General features: G+C 31.6%; 2 protein-coding genes across 2 annotated transcripts; one reads left to right on the forward strand and one right to left on the reverse strand.

Annotated features, from left to right (window-relative positions):
• Window positions 1–3,405: 3,405 nt before the first annotated feature.
• On the reverse strand, window positions 3,406–4,646 carry LOC106758986 (probable carboxylesterase 17). Its single transcript, XM_014642000.2, has one exon. The coding sequence runs from the start codon at window positions 4,606–4,608 to the stop codon at window positions 3,565–3,567; it is 1,044 nt and encodes a 347-aa protein (XP_014497486.1). The 5' UTR covers window positions 4,609–4,646; the 3' UTR covers window positions 3,406–3,564.
• A 5,055-nt stretch (window positions 4,647–9,701) lies between these two features.
• LOC106759453 (T-complex protein 1 subunit zeta 1) lies at window positions 9,702–16,808 on the forward strand. The gene is made up of 15 exons (XM_014642630.2): window positions 9,702–9,962; window positions 10,044–10,107; window positions 10,226–10,361; window positions 11,111–11,262; window positions 11,403–11,450; window positions 11,612–11,704; window positions 12,582–12,688; window positions 13,448–13,562; window positions 13,784–13,870; window positions 14,536–14,740; window positions 14,883–14,977; window positions 15,233–15,301; window positions 15,398–15,505; window positions 15,637–15,755; window positions 16,370–16,808. The coding sequence occupies exons 1-15, from the start codon at window positions 9,829–9,831 to the stop codon at window positions 16,443–16,445; spliced, it is 1,608 nt and encodes a 535-aa protein (XP_014498116.1). The 5' UTR covers window positions 9,702–9,828; the 3' UTR covers window positions 16,446–16,808.
• The last annotated feature ends 847 nt before the right edge of the window (window positions 16,809–17,655 follow it).

The raw sequence follows: 17,655 nt of genomic DNA on the forward strand, positions 1-17,655 counted from the left end.
GGNCCACGGTGGTATCAATGGAGAGAGTCCTTGTTTGGAGATTCATATGTTCAATTGGTATAATGAAAGGGCTGCAATGCTTTTGTTTTTTTTTATTTTACTTTGCTTTTTATGTGTTGATTTCATTTTATGTGATTGAAAGAAACGTTGCATTTATTTTGGAGCAGGAGGTGTCACGGGTCTTGATTTAAGCATATTTTTTTGCTTATTTCAATGTTCTTCATCATTTTCTCAACTTAAAAATTAAAACAAACTTTACTCTCCAGAGAGAAGAAACCGGCGCTGGACATGACACTACACCAAAGCTCCAATTATATTTATTATTCATGAAAGCCGTGAGTGACAAAACATTCCTCTAGCATCGTTTCAGACCCCAGAATGAAATTCCTATCTAGAGAGCTCTTGCTTTGATAGTAGCAGCAACTTAAGAGGAACAACCACCCAAATACCAAATAAAATAAAAAGAAACAGGGTGCTCTTTTAAAAGTTGAAGCCGACGTGACTACTCCAGTTTTCAGCACAAGAATTTCCCTCTGCATCAATCATGGTATTTGCATTCAATGAGAAAAGAGAAAAACATCACCACCCTTGCATCATATCCGTTCCAGCAAAGAAGTAGTATTGGGCTTCAATCAAAAGTGTATAAAGAACAAAATAAAAAGTCAAAATGCCTCATTCATTAATCAATTGAAAACATAAATCACCATGGCCATCACCCTTAGCAACGTAGAACCTAAGCCAAGAAAAATATTCCAGAACCCCCCAAGAGAAGAATACCCAGAGTCCCAATGCCAAGTGACGGTTCTTGCTTCCAAATCCCTAGGTCTGAAAGTTACATCCCATGGTGGGGGCCACACATTTTTTAAAACCCTAGAGCCATGTCACTATTTTTTTACAATTGGGCTTAGTCTAACCTAACAAAAATTAGCCCAAAATTATACAAAACTTAAATTAAAAAGTCTAATCTACTAAATTAAAAATTGACTAATCCTAAAGTGCCTTTGTGGAGAATCTTCAATTTGCTAGGTGTTCTTCCAAAAGTTCCAAAGAATAGTTCCAAAATTGCCCTGAAAATAGAAATAGGAATAATTAAGCTCAAATAATTCAAATTAATTAAAATATGAATTATTGGTCTAATTAAGCCCAACTGATGAAAATGACACAATAACTAAGAATTAAGCGCAAATCATCAACACAATTCGGCGCGAAAAACTAAGTTAATGGTGTAAAATATTGACTCATCACGCGGTTATTTTTATTTATATATACCAATTTCACAATCGAGATATATATAGACAAAGCAAAAGGAGATAAGTTTTTTGTCTTTGTTGAGAACGAAGGCAAAAAGTAGTAGTCTTTTATTTCAGTTTCTTTTGAACCAAGGCAATACAAGATTTTCTTTTTCTTTTTTTTTGTCCAAACTTTATGCCTCGGTTGCCTTTGAATCGAGGCAGTATAGGGGCCTTTCTGCTTTGATTTTGAGTTGAACCGAGGTAGTATAGGTTTTTTCCTTTTTTATTCATCGATCCTTTTGCCTTGGTTGTGGTCAAAACTGATGTAATATAGGGCTTTTTGCCTCGGTTATGGTCACAATCGAGACGTATTGTACTGGTTTTAAAAAAAAACAGGCATGTTTCTACAACAATTTCAAGTACAGAAATAGACTTGCATATATTCAACAGAACAAAACAATCCAAGAATATTTTCAATACAAATTATAATCACAAATCAATTCAATGTACATATAATTGTAATCATGAAGCAAATTAGAAGCATAAATCAATCCAATGTATAAAGTTAACCTAATTATATATCAACATTGACAACATTATGTGTTTTCTTTTCATGCACAATGCACAAAATAAATTGTAAATTATCAATATAACGGGTCAACAACTCTTATTAGTACTTAAATTACCAAATGAGTTTATTCTATCAGTAGTTAAACCAAACCTAAATATTTTTACATTATTGACCAAATTTGGGGAATTATTAAACATAATAAATTTTAAACAACATATCTAAAATTTCACAAAACTTTTTACATCTCGCATTGATCTTCAGGTTAAACAAAATGAAAGTGATTATAAATCACAATCAAATATCCACCCGAAGATCAATACAAAAACACAACTGTAATTTTTCATGAAATTTAAGACATGTATATAAAAATTTATATACATTAATGAACTATGAAAAAGTTATTACTCTTTATGAACTATCCAACTGGAAAATTCAAGATTCAATACTTCTAAATTATTATTACCATCTCCTCTTTATTCATTTGTAAAAAATACATTTGTTAAAAAAAAACTAAAGATAGTTAATAATTTTTGTATTGAATCTCAAACGGGAAACTATGGCTAATTGACAACAACAATATATTCAAGCAAACAAATAATTACATATGCAACATACAATATATTCAAGCAAAAAATATATTCAAGCAAACAAATAATTATATGTTCATATTAAAAGGAAATTTTAAGAATAGAAACATGAAAGCATGAAAGCTGGTCAACAATAGAGAATTTTGCATTTTAGAAACTATAAAACCTCACAACAAAACTACAATATCTGAATAAAAACAGACAACACATTAATTAGTCTCATGATTCGTAACATTAAAGTTTATTCCATGAGCACATCAATTGAATACAAACATTTCAAATTTTCATTTTCCTAATTTCTATATCTCTGATTCAAGACATTTCACATTACTCTAAATTTTTCTTTCTATATCTAATTCAAGATAATTCACATGACTCTAAATTTTACATTAAGCCACCGTTCACATGCTTAAAAAATGAACAATTTTTCAACCGTATCACAGCATATTCTTTAACAAGTACAATTACATCAAATTTTAGAAAACGTTTTTTTTTTCTTAATTTTTAAGATTAAATTTGACAAAGTTTAGTATAAAATCAAAGATCCATTAACTTATTGCTTTAAAGTAGTTTATAGTTGAATGTGATGTAAATTTTGTGTTTAATTAGACTGGAATCTGATTGATGTTATATATTAGTGATCTTGTATATATTCAACACTACGATGCCCATAATGCTGGCTGGCATAGTGGTCCATGTGGAAGAATTACGTCTTCCTTGTAAAGTTTCATTCCATTTGAAGATGTTCTCTAACCCTTGTTCCTTTCTGAAGAGTCTCCATTCAGAAGGGACACTAGAATATGGTTGGTCAAAGACAATGTCCAAAGACAGAATAAAGATAACCCACAACAAAGGACCACCTCTTTCATTCATGCGTGTACCTTTCACAACTTATCTCTAGGTACAATAGTAACAGAATATGGTACAAAAGGGAATAACACCACCACCATGTCTATCTAAACTATTTCAATTTTCTCAACTCAAATTTCTTTAATGTTTACAAAAACCAGAAACAGACTGCAGCATACCAATCTCATATTCGAGTGTCACAAGTAGTAACTCTACTGTACATAACAATTTGAAATTTGAAACCATAGATACTCAAACTATCGTTATCTGTGCTATATATAAGTCTATCAAACTGTAATAACTGAACATTAATCAAACACAGGAGTTACTGGTAAACAAAGTTTCTGATATGGGTTATCATTTCTTGGGTTCGGGAATGTGAAAGCTGGTAATTATGCAGCACTTGGAAGGCATGTCCTACGCCTTTGAAAACAACTGTTTCAACTCTTTTCCCTGCTTTAGCCAAAGCTTTTGAGAACTCCAAGTTCCTATCTTTCAGTATATCCATTTCTGAAACGCACACCATGATGGAAGAAACCCTCAAATCTCTCAACTTGACCGTGCCATGTGCAAGAGGGTTGCAATATGGGTGGTCACGGGTGGCTCCAAGAGGAAGCGCCAAGCGCCAATAAGTGTCGGAAACGGATAAAGTGAGCGCTGAAGTGGGTGGCTGAAGGAAATGCTTCTCAGAGCTAGTTCTTTCTTCTCCTCCGAAGAAAGGTTGGATCAGTATGACACCCTTGAGGGATAATGGTGTCGTCGCGTTTGATGATGATGATGATCCCATGCGGGTGGCCACATTATAAGCTATGTTGGCACCTGCACTATCACCGGCGAGGAAAACGGAAGACATGTCGCAGTGAGTCAGCCACCACTTTTGCGCACCGGAGATGTTCATCGCTTCTCTTTTGACCCACTTGAGAGCGTTGAAACCGTCATCGTATGCCACAGGAAGACGATTCTCTGGGGCTAAGTGATAATCCACAGAGAGAATGACACAGTTTGCTTTGGAAGCAAGGTTGGTCAAGAACTCGTGGTAACAGCTCCAAGCAGCAGAACCAACACAGAATCCACCACCATGGAAGTACACAAGCAAAGGAAGAGGCTTTGTGTGATAACTCATTGAAGGCACATAAACACGTGCCCATAAGTTTGTCTCTTTGTTGATGATAACATCTTTGGCACTTGAAGACGATGATGATGATGATGATGATGCGACTGTGCAGGAGACAGTAGGAACAATCGGTGGTCTCTCTACACGTCCATCTCTGTGGACTCTAATGAGTCCTTGGATCTCTTCGGTGATGATTTCACGTTGCTGGTTGGTGTTGTTGACTTGAGGGTTATGCCTGAGTGAAATGGTAGCCATATAGTGACGATGATATTGTTGAAGAGTGAAAATCTAAATTGTCCTTAATTTTGATCGATGCTATGTGTTTTGGTCCTTTTATAGAAGATCAGAGAATAAGAAGAGAAGGGAAGTTGAGCAATTGGAAGGGTGGAAGTTGGAAAGAAGCTTCATTCATTCTCATAGCCATGTGCTGTTATGAAGATTCCCGCGTGAAGTTTAATATTTTTTGTTTTTTTGTTTGTGTCTCTTTGGATTGTATATATCTTGTAAGATTTACTTTCATGCAGTGTGAAAATGAACAGGGAGAATCTTCTTATCTGATGATATCTGATGATAGAGGTAAATGCATCACTTCATGCGATACTTCTGTAATAAGCATGTTGCAAGTTGCATAGCTATTACGACACTTAACTTCTCTTATTTGTTTTTGGAAAATCTTCTTTTAATAACTTTTTTACAATAACTAAGTTTATGATTTGTTTGTTTTAAATAAGTGAACCAATAAATAAGAGCACGTAATCTATTATTAAAAAATTGTTAATAAAAAAGTTGTAGAAAATATTTTTGTTTCATAATGTATTATGATTTTAAGAAAATTTTTCTTATTATACATAAGAGTAATGGTAAAATTGCAATTAATAAGATTTTTTTTTTTATAGGATCCAGTCATAAGAAGAATAAAATATTTAACTGTTAAATAATTTACTTCTCGGTCAAAGACCTTCTCATTCAAAAATCCGCTTGTAATGAAACGTGTCTATTTATTTATCTTTCTTTACTGAAAAGGTTTGAAAAAAAGATTTTAAAGTCTCTAAGTTATGTAAGGAGGATCTTTTAATGTCTTTCTTTTTCTGTCACACTTTTATATTCATTTGAAAATTATTATGAAAGTTTAAAATTTTGTATTTTTTTCAAAAAAAAATGAAAAGTAAAAAATGATAATATTAAATAACGTAAAAAATTTAAATTTGTTAAAGAATATTTTTCTATATATAAATAAAGAAAACTGATGATTTTGTGATAGAAGCTACTAAATATAGGGGATAGACCTGAATGGAGAGAGTACCGTAATAAAATAAATAAATAAAGAATATTCTTATAATTCCAAGTACAAGCAAATGGAAAGTTAACTTTATTCTTTAAATATCCCATATCTCTCAATAGATATGCCTTCTTCTATTCTTATTGATCTTATTATACTAATTTCTTTTCCTATTCTTTATTTCTTCAATATTGAAAGAAAACACAACAACTTTATTTCCTTCGAATATCTCTCCACAGATACGTACGTCTTCTTCCAATGTACACACGCACACAGAATTTTGGATATATACGTACATTTTTCATTTATATATAATAATTAATTATATGATTTATGGCCCAATATAAAAAAAGTTATCAAACTGCCTTGTTTACTCTCATCGTTTCTATATTTTAGATAGATTTAACCATCAATGCAGCAAAAAAAAATGCATTCATTTGAATTGTTAACTTAAAACGTAATTTAATTTTTAATTTATTAAAAAATCATTTCATTTTTTTTGTTAAGGATATTCATAGAGAAATTCATATAAGAAAAGTTATTTTTATACAAAATGTTAATTATACACTATTTCTAGATTACTAGAAGTCAACATAATGTTAGTCTCAACTCTCTTTATGCTTCCAAATTTCATGCTGCCATTGTGTCTTTTACCCTTCATTGTCCATTCAAACACATTCTATTATGTTTCATTTGTCCTTTTCTAAATTCAATAATTAGTTTATGCTTTATTTTTATTTTGTATAATTTTTATATCCTAACACCAAACTTTATAATTTCTATATTTTTTTCAATTTTACCAAAGTCAACAATGTTAAGTTTTGTGTATATATCCCTTCACAGAACCCTTGATTCCATTTAAGTTGACCTTTGTTTGTTTGATCTAATAATACTGCTGACAACTACTATTCAGGACGATGCACGTGTACTTTTCTTTTACTTTTGTACATATTTCAAGATGTGATGCATATCTTTCAATGTCGACCATTCATTTATGCATGCACCCACCCGCAGATTGACTTAACTATATAATTTTGCTAAATACTATAAAGTAAAATTTATCACTTTGACTCTTAATTCGAATAAGATTTTCTGGCATCGAAGATTAAATATGATATTTATCAAATTATTTTATCCCAAATCAAATTAAGTGGTTGGATTCTACCAGCTCTTTAACTGTAACCGAAAGTAACTAATTAACCCCTGTTCCTCTTTAATGTTGTATAGCACATTGTCTGTAACCGAAAATACAACGTGAGATGCCGATATTAAGAAATTAGAAAATTGTGTAATGAGATTTTATTACCAAAAAAAGAAAAAGATTCTTGTATTAATAGTTTCTGTTTACAATAGTCTCGTATAATATAAAAATCAAAATTAAATGTAATATAAATATATATATTTTTAAATATTTTTATGATAGAATTTTCAAAATGAACAATATTTTTATAAGATTTCATTAAGAAGGTGTGCTAACAACTTTTTAAGTTGGTCAATAAAGGTTTTAAATATGCAGTTGGTCCCATTTGGAAGATTTTGTTCCAAGAATGACAATCTCATGCAATTTATAACGTCGTGGAGGTTCATTATCCATTGAACTGAGAAATTGCCATGAACGATTACAATATTTACTTTATACTAGATTCTGCCGTGGAACCCACGTACAAAATCATGGTTTCATGGTGGTAACAGTCAAGATTCTTCTCATGGGTCTGCCAAATTTCAAAACCCATCGACATGCCAAAGGTTTTTCATCTTTATTGTTTCTTCTTTTCTCCATCCTCAAAGATAAATCAAGAAGGAAAATTTTTTTAACAACATTTTTTTAATAACCTTTTGATAATGTATACGTAATAACTTCTGATTGGTCTGTTTTAAAAAAAAAATTTAAACGTAAATTTAAATAAACCAATAAAATAATGACGCGTGTTCATTGTCAAAAAATTATCAAAATGTGCTGTAAAAATATCATCGTCTATAAATCAATGAAATATGAAAATATAGTTTCACTCTTACAAAAACTATTCATTTAAGCTACAGATTAAAATAAAATAACATTGTATCTGCAGAACCTAATAATTCAGCAATGAACCAAAAATTAAAGTTGCTGAAGGATGAGGAAATTAAAGGGAGGAGAGGAAAAATAATTGAAGTAGTAAAAAGAAGACGTGGAGCAAAATATACAGATTAAAACACTGTATAATCAGAAAAATGTAACTGTTAATTAATCGAAGATATTCACGTTTGCTTTAAAATTTTACCTTTGAAATAAATATATATTTTTTAAATTAAAATAATCATTTTATTAATTTTACATTTCAATATTATTTCTTTAAATTTAACCATTTTTTTATTTAAAAATACAAAAACTATTTCAATTTTATGATTATAATTTTTTATTATCGTAAAAGAATTAAATACACATACACTTAACATATATATTTTCACTAGCTAGTAAAAATATAAGGAATTACAATAATTAAGAGTATACAGTTAACACATATATAAATTTTATAATATTCAAATACAAAAATCCTTCACATATATATCACGTCCAAAACAGTTTTAGATAACATTTTAAAAGAAAAATAATAGAAAAAAATTATTGGTGCTTGTAACTTTAGAATGATAATAATAGACATAAAATAGTGTTTAACTTCTTATATCACTTTTTAGTTTATTAAGAAATATTATTTAGAGAAAAGTCACACGCATTAATAAAATGTAAGTCTAATTACATAAAAAAATAAAAAATCAACATCGTTTCTGATTTAAAACTTTAAGACTATAAAATTATGAATATTCATCTTTATATAATATTTAAATTTTTATTTTTATTAAATATAAAACTTAAACTCATATTTAATTTTTAATAAATGTCACTATTTATTGTATAGATACAAGTGTCATTGTTTGTTGTATACATATGTACTCAAACTTATGTTATTCACTAGTATTTATCAAATATATTACAGATCATACACAACTTATAAAAGCTGATTTACATTAAATAATTTATGTTTTGTTAAGTATTATGGTAACTTTAACCTCACTGTTTCATAATATCTAACATCTTCCTATGTCATATGATGGAAGCTAAAATTAATTGACATCAATTTAGTACTAGTAAAAGAGTGACTTATATTCTTATTCCTGATCCTATTACAATGAAATGTTCATTTACGAGTTGATTACCATCACTTATCTGAAATAAATGTTTATTAAGAGAACCAATTAAAAGACACTGATTCCATACTTTTGATTGGCTCATTTTAAAGTACACATCTAGCTTTAAAGAGAATTCACTAGTGGATTTTTTTTCTCATTTGAATTAAATCTCAATTAAATATTGCATTTTTTAACTCATAATTTATGATTCTTTTAAGCTATGAAAAATTAGCATGAATAGCATCCGACACTATTTTAAAAGAATTTCTCAATCTCTAATATCTCATGACACAACTATTATTAAAAGTTACATTAAGAGAATTTATTTATTATATAAATTATGTTACATAATTCTATAACAAGAATTGACAAAGTGTTTTGTAGTGAAGAAGTAATATTTTCAAGCTATTCACTAAAGAAATTTGTCAAAACATCCCGCCTAAGAATATAATAGCATATTACTTTTAAATATGTGATAAAAAGATATAAAAAAAAAACTTGGAATCAATATCTTAGGAAAATATAGAATTTTATAGGTTATAAATTTCATTTTATTTTATTTATCCAAAAAATGGTTTACTTATTATGAAGTGTGATTTCATGTTAAATCATGGTCATTATCATACAGCATATTTCTTTTAGCATTTTCATGTCTTATCCTCGATAAGTGTGGAAAAAAAAGTATAAATTATTTATGAGCTGAAATTATTTTAGAATTTATAATTCAAAATTATACTCTAAATTATGATGAGAAGTTGAGTGAAGAAAATATGGGAGTGCAAGAAGAAATTATGTATAACTGGGTTACCGTCTAAGGTCCAGAAATGGGTAAAAAAAAAAAAAGAAGACCACATGAACGACAAGGCGTATTTTTGCGCTGCTTAAAAACATAAATCGAGGATTCAGCTGCCGTTTCATTGCGAGTTGCAAAGACTGAAACCCCTAGAAAACCCCACTCCTCTTCACTACTTCCGTTCTAGTTGAAAGCACTCGTTTCATTTTTGTTGCTGCTTTTTGTTCTCTCGAAAATGTCTCTGCGAGTGCTGAACCCTAACGCCGAAGTGCTGAACAAATCGGCGGCACTTCACATGACCATCAATGCCGCCAAGGGTTTGCAAGATGTCCTTAAAACCAACCTCGGTCCCAAAGGAACTATCAAAATGTCTCTCTCTCTCTTCTATTTTTTTCCATTTCGTTTTCTTCTTGTTGTCATTTCCATTTATGTTTTGTTTCTTTGATTCAGGCTCGTTGGTGGCGCTGGTGATATTAAGCTTACCAAAGATGGCAACACTCTCTTGAAAGAGATGGTTAGTTTTTGTTTTTTTTTTTACTTTTTTTTTTCATATTTAATTGAGATCTACTACTACGTGCGCTTGAAAACCGTTATGGCGGAACGTGTTCTGATTTTGTCTGTTGTGATCTCAGCAAATCCAGAACCCGACGGCGATTATGATTGCGAGGACCGCTGTGGCGCAGGATGACGCTAGTGGAGATGGCACCACTTCCACTGTTATCTTCATTGGCGAACTTATGAAACAATCGGAACGTTACATTGACGAAGGTTAGTGAGTTTGTCTCTGCGTTCGAGTTTCTGTTTGTTTCTAAGTTATTCTTCGCATTGCCTGTCCTCGTTGTTCGCTCGTTGGCGTACAGTTTAGCATGTGTTTATTTATCTTTATCCAGCTTTCTTGATAGTTTTATTACTATGAAGTTCCTTACTGCTTTTTGTGATTAAGTCGTGATTTCATATAGTTTAGTTAAGGTGAATTTTAGAGATGACGAATTTTTTTTTGGCTATAGAGAGAACATGAAAACCGCACCTAAGATGACGATATGACATAGTAGACTTAAAAAAAGTGACTATTTATCTACATATACAGTTTTCCTGGTAGTTTGTTAACTGGCGTTAATTTTCTACTGTTTTGTTTCCGGTGATGATTTCTCATGGTTAGCAAAAGAGAAATTTAGAGAAAACGACCGTTTTTCCTCAGAACAAGTAGAAAAATGCAACTAGGGTGATGATATGGTATTCTTTAGAAGAAACAAGGCTGCATGAGCAAAAGATGTGATAACATGAGCTTAACTAGGAAGTGCCGTTTCTTTGTGATTCAGGGCGATTCCCTGGACAGTTGAAACAGCCATGAAATGTATGCAAAACAAAGGCATTCAGTGCTTTCCTATTTTAGTCTATTGTAGGACTAGGGGCATATAGATATCCTTAAAATGTGGAGTGATGAAGCTTTCTCGTTTTGATGCCTTATCTGTCATTTCATCCTTTGCTAATGCTGAGATGATATATGGATGTTATAGGTATGCATCCACGTGTGTTGGTTGATGGTTTTGATATTGCAAAGAGAGCAACTCTGCAATTCCTTGAAAAGTTTAAGACACCTGTTGTGATGGGTGATGAGCCTGATAAAGAGATTCTCAAGATGGTAGCTAGAACAACCGTGAGGACAAAGGTAAAACTTGTTCCATTTATATCTTTTGTAGCTCAAATTTAATCATACATTGGCACTGCAGACAAAATGAAAAATAACTTGTCAGCATAAATTTTTTACATGCATGTTATTCTCACCATATATTTCTTCATCATTTGCAGTTGTATGAATCACTTGCAGATCAATTGACTGATATAATTGTTAATGCGGTAAGTTCACATTGAATTTTAGACATTTATACTTTGAGTCCTTGTAAATAACAAACTTTTATTTGCATGTTGTTTGCTTATTTGCGGTAGATTTTGCTGTTTATTGGACCAGAACCTTTTACAGCTGTGTGTTCAGTGACTTGTGGTTTTTCCTATGATAGGTTTTATGCATCCGGAAGCCTGAGGAAGAAATTGATCTTTTTATGGTGGAGATTATGCATATGCGACACAAGTTTGATGTTGACACACGCTTGGTATGTTTTCTGAATGACTGTTTGTAGCCACTCCTTTCCTGTACTTTGTTGTATATTATTTTTATAATTTTTTAAATTTCGTGTTACATATATTGTATACAACCTGGATGCTCCTGTTATCGCATTTCCATCATGATTTTGACTGCATTATAAAATTCTCAACTTAACATTAGTCCAGTAAAAGTTCTGGTGTGATGATGTCAAGGACTTGTACTTTGTTTTGATTGAAATCATTATCCTTATCTACCTTTGTTGAAATCCAGTCAGGTTTGATTTTCTCTAAATGCAGGATTGAGATCTAGTTAGTCATAATAGTTAGGATGGCTTAGTTAACCATCGGTGTGGGACTTCCAACAAACTTTAACCTCTAGGCAGGCTATCCTCTTATTGCACAAAATGTGCTGACATTCTTCACATCTTGCTTATCTCCTTGGCTAACTAAGATAAGCCAAATAATTCATGGTCCATGTGCTACTTTAAGTCATAACTGATAACAATTGCATTTAGTTGTGTCTAATATATAGCTCTTGAGAGAAATAGCAATTACGAAGAGAGCTTTTGTAAAGCTAAAGCATAATTGTAGTGGACTATCTTCTGATTAGAGAGCTTCTGAACTCATAAAAATTTGAGCTCAAATAAATAAATAATGAAAAACAGAGAGTTTTTGTTATTTATAATTTTTTTTCACTTAAATAAATCACGAATAAAGAAAGCTATAATACCTAAGCTCTGTAGTAGCAATATAGCAAATCACAACCCATATTTAACTACAAGTTATCCACATTGTCTAACTTCACTTATATTATTGTATTACACCTTCTGTTTTGAGTTATGCGGTTCTTGCATGCACTCAGTTTCATCCCTCTGTATTTTTTAGGTTGAGGGTCTTGTCCTTGATCATGGTTCCAGGCACCCTGACATGAAACGACGGGCAGAAAATTGCTATATCTTGACGTGTAATGTATCTTTAGAATATGAGAAGAGGTAATCACCCTGATATTTGTCAATATATTCCAATTTGTGTTTTGTGTTTTAAGTGGCCTTCATTTGATTACTTTTACCTGTTATCCAAACTTGCTACTACTGCTATTTATTATTTACCACACTATCTTATCCCTTTTAAGTGTGATACAATATGAAGGGTAGAAATATTATTGAAATTAGTGTATGAATCGTTTAATTACCCTTAATCATATAAATACAGGCATCGAAAATTATGAATTTTAGATTTATTGTTTTTAGCTTTTACCAGTAGCATATGTTATCAGTCTCTATTTTGGTGATTGAGTGTCTTTTACTTCAGACACAATATTGGTTACGTTGTATAGTAAAATGAGTAAGTTCACATTGCATGAAATGTGACCATCGGTGTAGGTTTTTAATCTGTTTTATTAGGATGGCTCAGTTAGCATGAAGGAAGTAAAGTTTTCGTTTACTATAATAAAATTAGGTACTGTCACTTCGATTGTCTTTTAATCTAAATTACCTGTTTTGTTTTTCTAAAAATACTGGTTTTAACCTTAAAACAAACTAAGCTCACATTTATTACTACTAGGGAAATCTGTTTTTTATGTAATGGTAAACTTAATAATTTCAACCATCTAAGTACTATTTGTCAACTGTTATATCACTTAAGTTAATAATGTATACACATTGTGTGGTTTTTCATTATCTGATGCCTGGCCTATGTGAACTGTCTTTGATGTCTGTTATACTAATGAAGTCAATGTTTTCTCCTCCCAGTGAGGTAAATGCAGGTTTTTTCTACTCAAGTGCGGAACAGAGAGAGGCTATGGTTTCTGCTGAAAGACGACAGGTTGATGAGAGAGTTAAGAAAATCATTGAACTGAAGAATAAGGTAATGAAGTTTTATTCCCTGTATTTATTGATTTTTACATGTTAATCTGGTCTGTTATATTGCTAATAAAATAATAAAGCTATTTCACGTTTCTGTTAGATAGAGATAATAATCGTTTCTGGATTACAGCTGCAACCGCCCTTTGTCTGGATTATCTCTCAGTAATAGCTCAATTTTATTTGACTGCTCTTGACTGAATAACTTCACATGTGTGTATGCAGGTTTGTTCTAATAATGATAGCAATTTTGTTGTCATCAACCAAAAGGGAATTGATCCTCCATCACTGGACCTCCTTGCTAGGGAAGGAGTAAGTAATATACCATTGTATTCTGGTTTTTTAAAACTTAAAATATTGGGAAGATGGCCACTTAATGTATAAATACTCGTGGAAATTTTATTTCACTCCAATTATTTAGGTGATGACGCAGAAATACGCTTAAAATGACCAGTACTGAGTGTCTGTACTCTATGAGCTGCATGTGCATCATATTCTTTTACTGGTTGAAGGAAGAAAAACTCAGTTTGAAATGTCTGAAACAGTCCAAACATATTTTTAAATTCACTGTTTTACCAATAAATAATGACCATGCTATAGTGTGGTCTAATATGTTTGTTAGATTGTTTACCCATGAAGTTTGAAGATATTTTGTAGTGAAATACTGCCTGTTGGTTTTGCAAGAATATTTTATACTAGAAATATGAACTGATTAAGTGAAGAATCATGACCTGTCCCTCGTTTAATGACCATGGTGCATAGAAGAATCTAAAAGTGATCAGAGGCTAATTTTATTAAGAGCGAAAGCCATTGAGGGACCATAGAAGAAGTTTGTATGTTTTGATTATATAATGTTTGTGATGTTAAATATCCCATGACGCTAATGAGGTATGAGGTGAACTCGTCTCATAAGCTGTCATCAGTTGCATAATCCCTATCCTGTTTTATATCTGCTTGTTTTTTGACCTTGTGTTTAGATAATTGCCCTACGGAGAGCAAAGAGAAGAAACATGGAAAGACTGGTTTTGGCCTGTGGAGGAGAGGCAGTAAACTCGGTAGATGATTTGACTCCTGAATGTCTGGGTTGGGCAGGTTTGGTATATGAACATGTCCTTGGGGAAGAGAAATATACATTCATTGAAAATGTTAAGAATCCTTTTTCCTGCACAATCTTGATTAAAGGTAAAATTTCCTTGCACCTATTCTGGGTTTCTTGGACAGATCCTTCTGTACTATTTATTACTTTTTCTCTGAAATCTGAACAAACTGTCATTTTATTTCCAGTAGTTGATTTAAGATTTGCAATTCTGTCATTATAAAACAGGTCCAAATGACCATACAATAGCTCAGATTAAAGATGCTGTACGTGATGGTTTGAGGGCCGTTAAGAATACCCTTGAAGATGAATCTGTTGTCTTGGTGAGACATTTTTATGTCAATCAATTATTTTGATACTTGAATTGTACATTTTTCTTGTGCAATGTGCATGTTCACGCTATTCATATAGATTAACTCCATTTTCTTGTCATAATTTTCTTAGTCGAATGAATTTTCAGTTGTTCCCTAGAATGCACAGATCGTTTAAAGCTTTTGTACAAAAACACTTCTGATTTCAGAGAAGGTTGGTATTGTTATTGTAATTGACTTGAAGAGAATTTTCTTTCCCATGATTAGGGTGCTGGTGCATTTGAAGTTGCTGCTAGACAATATCTGTTGAACGAGGTTAAGAAAACAGTCGAAGGGGTAATTCCGAGTCTCTTGTCACCCATGTTTTTCTTGTTGTTTAACTGTAGTTATCTATTTCAATTTTCATCGCTGATGTTGATAACCTTGAAACAGCGTGCACAACTTGGTGTTGAGGCTTTTGCTGATGCGCTTCTTGTGGTGCCTAAGACACTTGCTGAAAACTCTGGGCTTGACACTCAAGATGTGATTATTGCCCTTACGGTATACTTTCCTTAAACTTATTCCACTTATCTTCTTTCCTCTAATGTGATTGTATAGATATTCTCATATAAAATGGAATGCATTATTATTATTACTATTATTATTAATGTACTTGCTGAATGGTGTTTCAGGGAGAGCATGACAAAGGAAATATTGTGGGGTTGAGCCTGAATACAGGTGAACCTATAGACCCTGCAATGGAGGGTATTTTCGACAACTACTCTGTGAAACGCCAAATCATAAACTCAGGGTATGGTTGAATCTGGATCTGTTGACATCGTTAATTTGTTTTTTTTCTTTTTTTTTTAAACTAGGAACACTTAAATACTAGAAAATGTCATTACTAATGGTATGGTGGAGAGTGAGGGAGGAAACAAATTTTATTTGAAGGGAAAATGAAAAGAGAGAATTTAAGTGGTGACTCCTCAACCAGTTCTGCATACAACTCGATGCCCTCTGATGATGGCTTGTCATGAGTTATGATAAGAGCATGAGATCTTCAGTAGTGAATGCTTTTTCAGATGAATTTTTAGAAACAGGAAGAACTACATACTATATTTCTTGTGTCTTCACTGCCATCAATTACATCTGGGGTGGGTGAGGGTTGTGGATGAGGAGTATAGGTCAGGTTTGTCTGGGTCTGAAGGTCTCCACCGCTATTAGAACGGACGTTTTACGATATCAATCATGTTTTCTTAGATCTAGTTTTGTTGTCAATTTTAGTTGGTAGAACTGTTACACTAAGTTAAACTCAATCAGGATGTATAGCCATTTGAAAAATTCCATTACGCCAAAAACAATAAGTTTAATTTAAGTAAGCATGATTACTATTACATAGTCATGTCCTCGTCTCTTGATATACAGGCCAGTTATAGTATCTCAGTTACTGGTGGTGGATGAAGTGATTCGTGCTGGGCGTAATATGCGGAAGCCAACTTAGATGTTCTAGAAGCCTTCTCTTTTGGATAGGGTGTGCCGTAAACTGATGAATATTTTCTATATTTGGAGGTGCCAGCAGTATTGGTTGGGATTGTTATGACTCACTTGTTTTAATCTGTTATAAAGAAAAAGTTTCTTGGTTTTGTTTTTTCCTAGTTTATTGTTTCTTGCAATGATTTAATCATGTAAGTGTATTGTGGCTGAATTTTGGGATCCTTTTGAAATTTGTAAGCAAAATCTATTTTGTAGAAAATTAGTTGAGAGAATGCTTAAAGTTGCTTGTTTTAACCAGCAACCTAAGTCTCAGGATGGAACGTGGATGGCATTGAATTCAAATAGTTCAAGAAATATTTTCATTTTTGAAGTTGGACGTACTCAGCTGCCTGAGATGTGCATTCGCATAATGTCAAAAAAAAAAGAAAAGTATTCCTACATGTAATATTGGCTATAAAGTAAATCCTTAGCATTATAGTAATTTGTAGGAATAAATGGCATATTTCTCATAGACATCTGACATGAACCGTATTATACTATAATGCAGCTTTATAATATATTACGATTTTAAAGTGCTCCCAACAAACGTATCTATTGTGTCTACCTATTATCTGAAAAATCTGAATACTGTTTTGTTTAGTATATGTTCCTTTTAACTTTATAATTTATATTTACAGGCTATAAATGCTTTTATATTATTTAACGATGGATTAATGTATTTAGTAAGTTTGTTGACGTAACAAGTTATTTAAATTAATTTATAATTGGTTAAGTAAATAATTATTCATTGACTTCTGATTAAGAGGTACGTCAAGTTTATGTTTACTAGATTTTCTAGCATGCATATAATTTAATTAAAATATGTTGATAATGTGAGTTATTTTTATATTTTTATATTACTAATTATAGAATTAAGAGATACCTCAAGGTTATGTTTACTACTTTTTTCGAATATGTATATAATTTAATTAAAATCCACTGACACTGATTTATTTTACACTATTATGTAATTAAAATTGTGTGTATAATTATTGAATTTTAATGGTCACGTTTAAACTAGATTTGTAATAATTTTTAATTAATTACCAATGTATTCTTTTTACAGCTATATGAACTTGATCGCAAATTATAGATGGGGACATATTTTTCACCTTGCCTATTTTCCAATTGCTACTTAAGTATGTCCTTTTTTTTTTTGAAGTGAAGATTTGTATTTA

This window comes from Vigna radiata, chromosome 4 (assembly GCF_000741045.1).
Source record: "Vigna radiata var. radiata cultivar VC1973A chromosome 4, Vradiata_ver6, whole genome shotgun sequence".
NCBI classification, from domain to species: domain Eukaryota; kingdom Viridiplantae; phylum Streptophyta; class Magnoliopsida; order Fabales; family Fabaceae; genus Vigna; species Vigna radiata.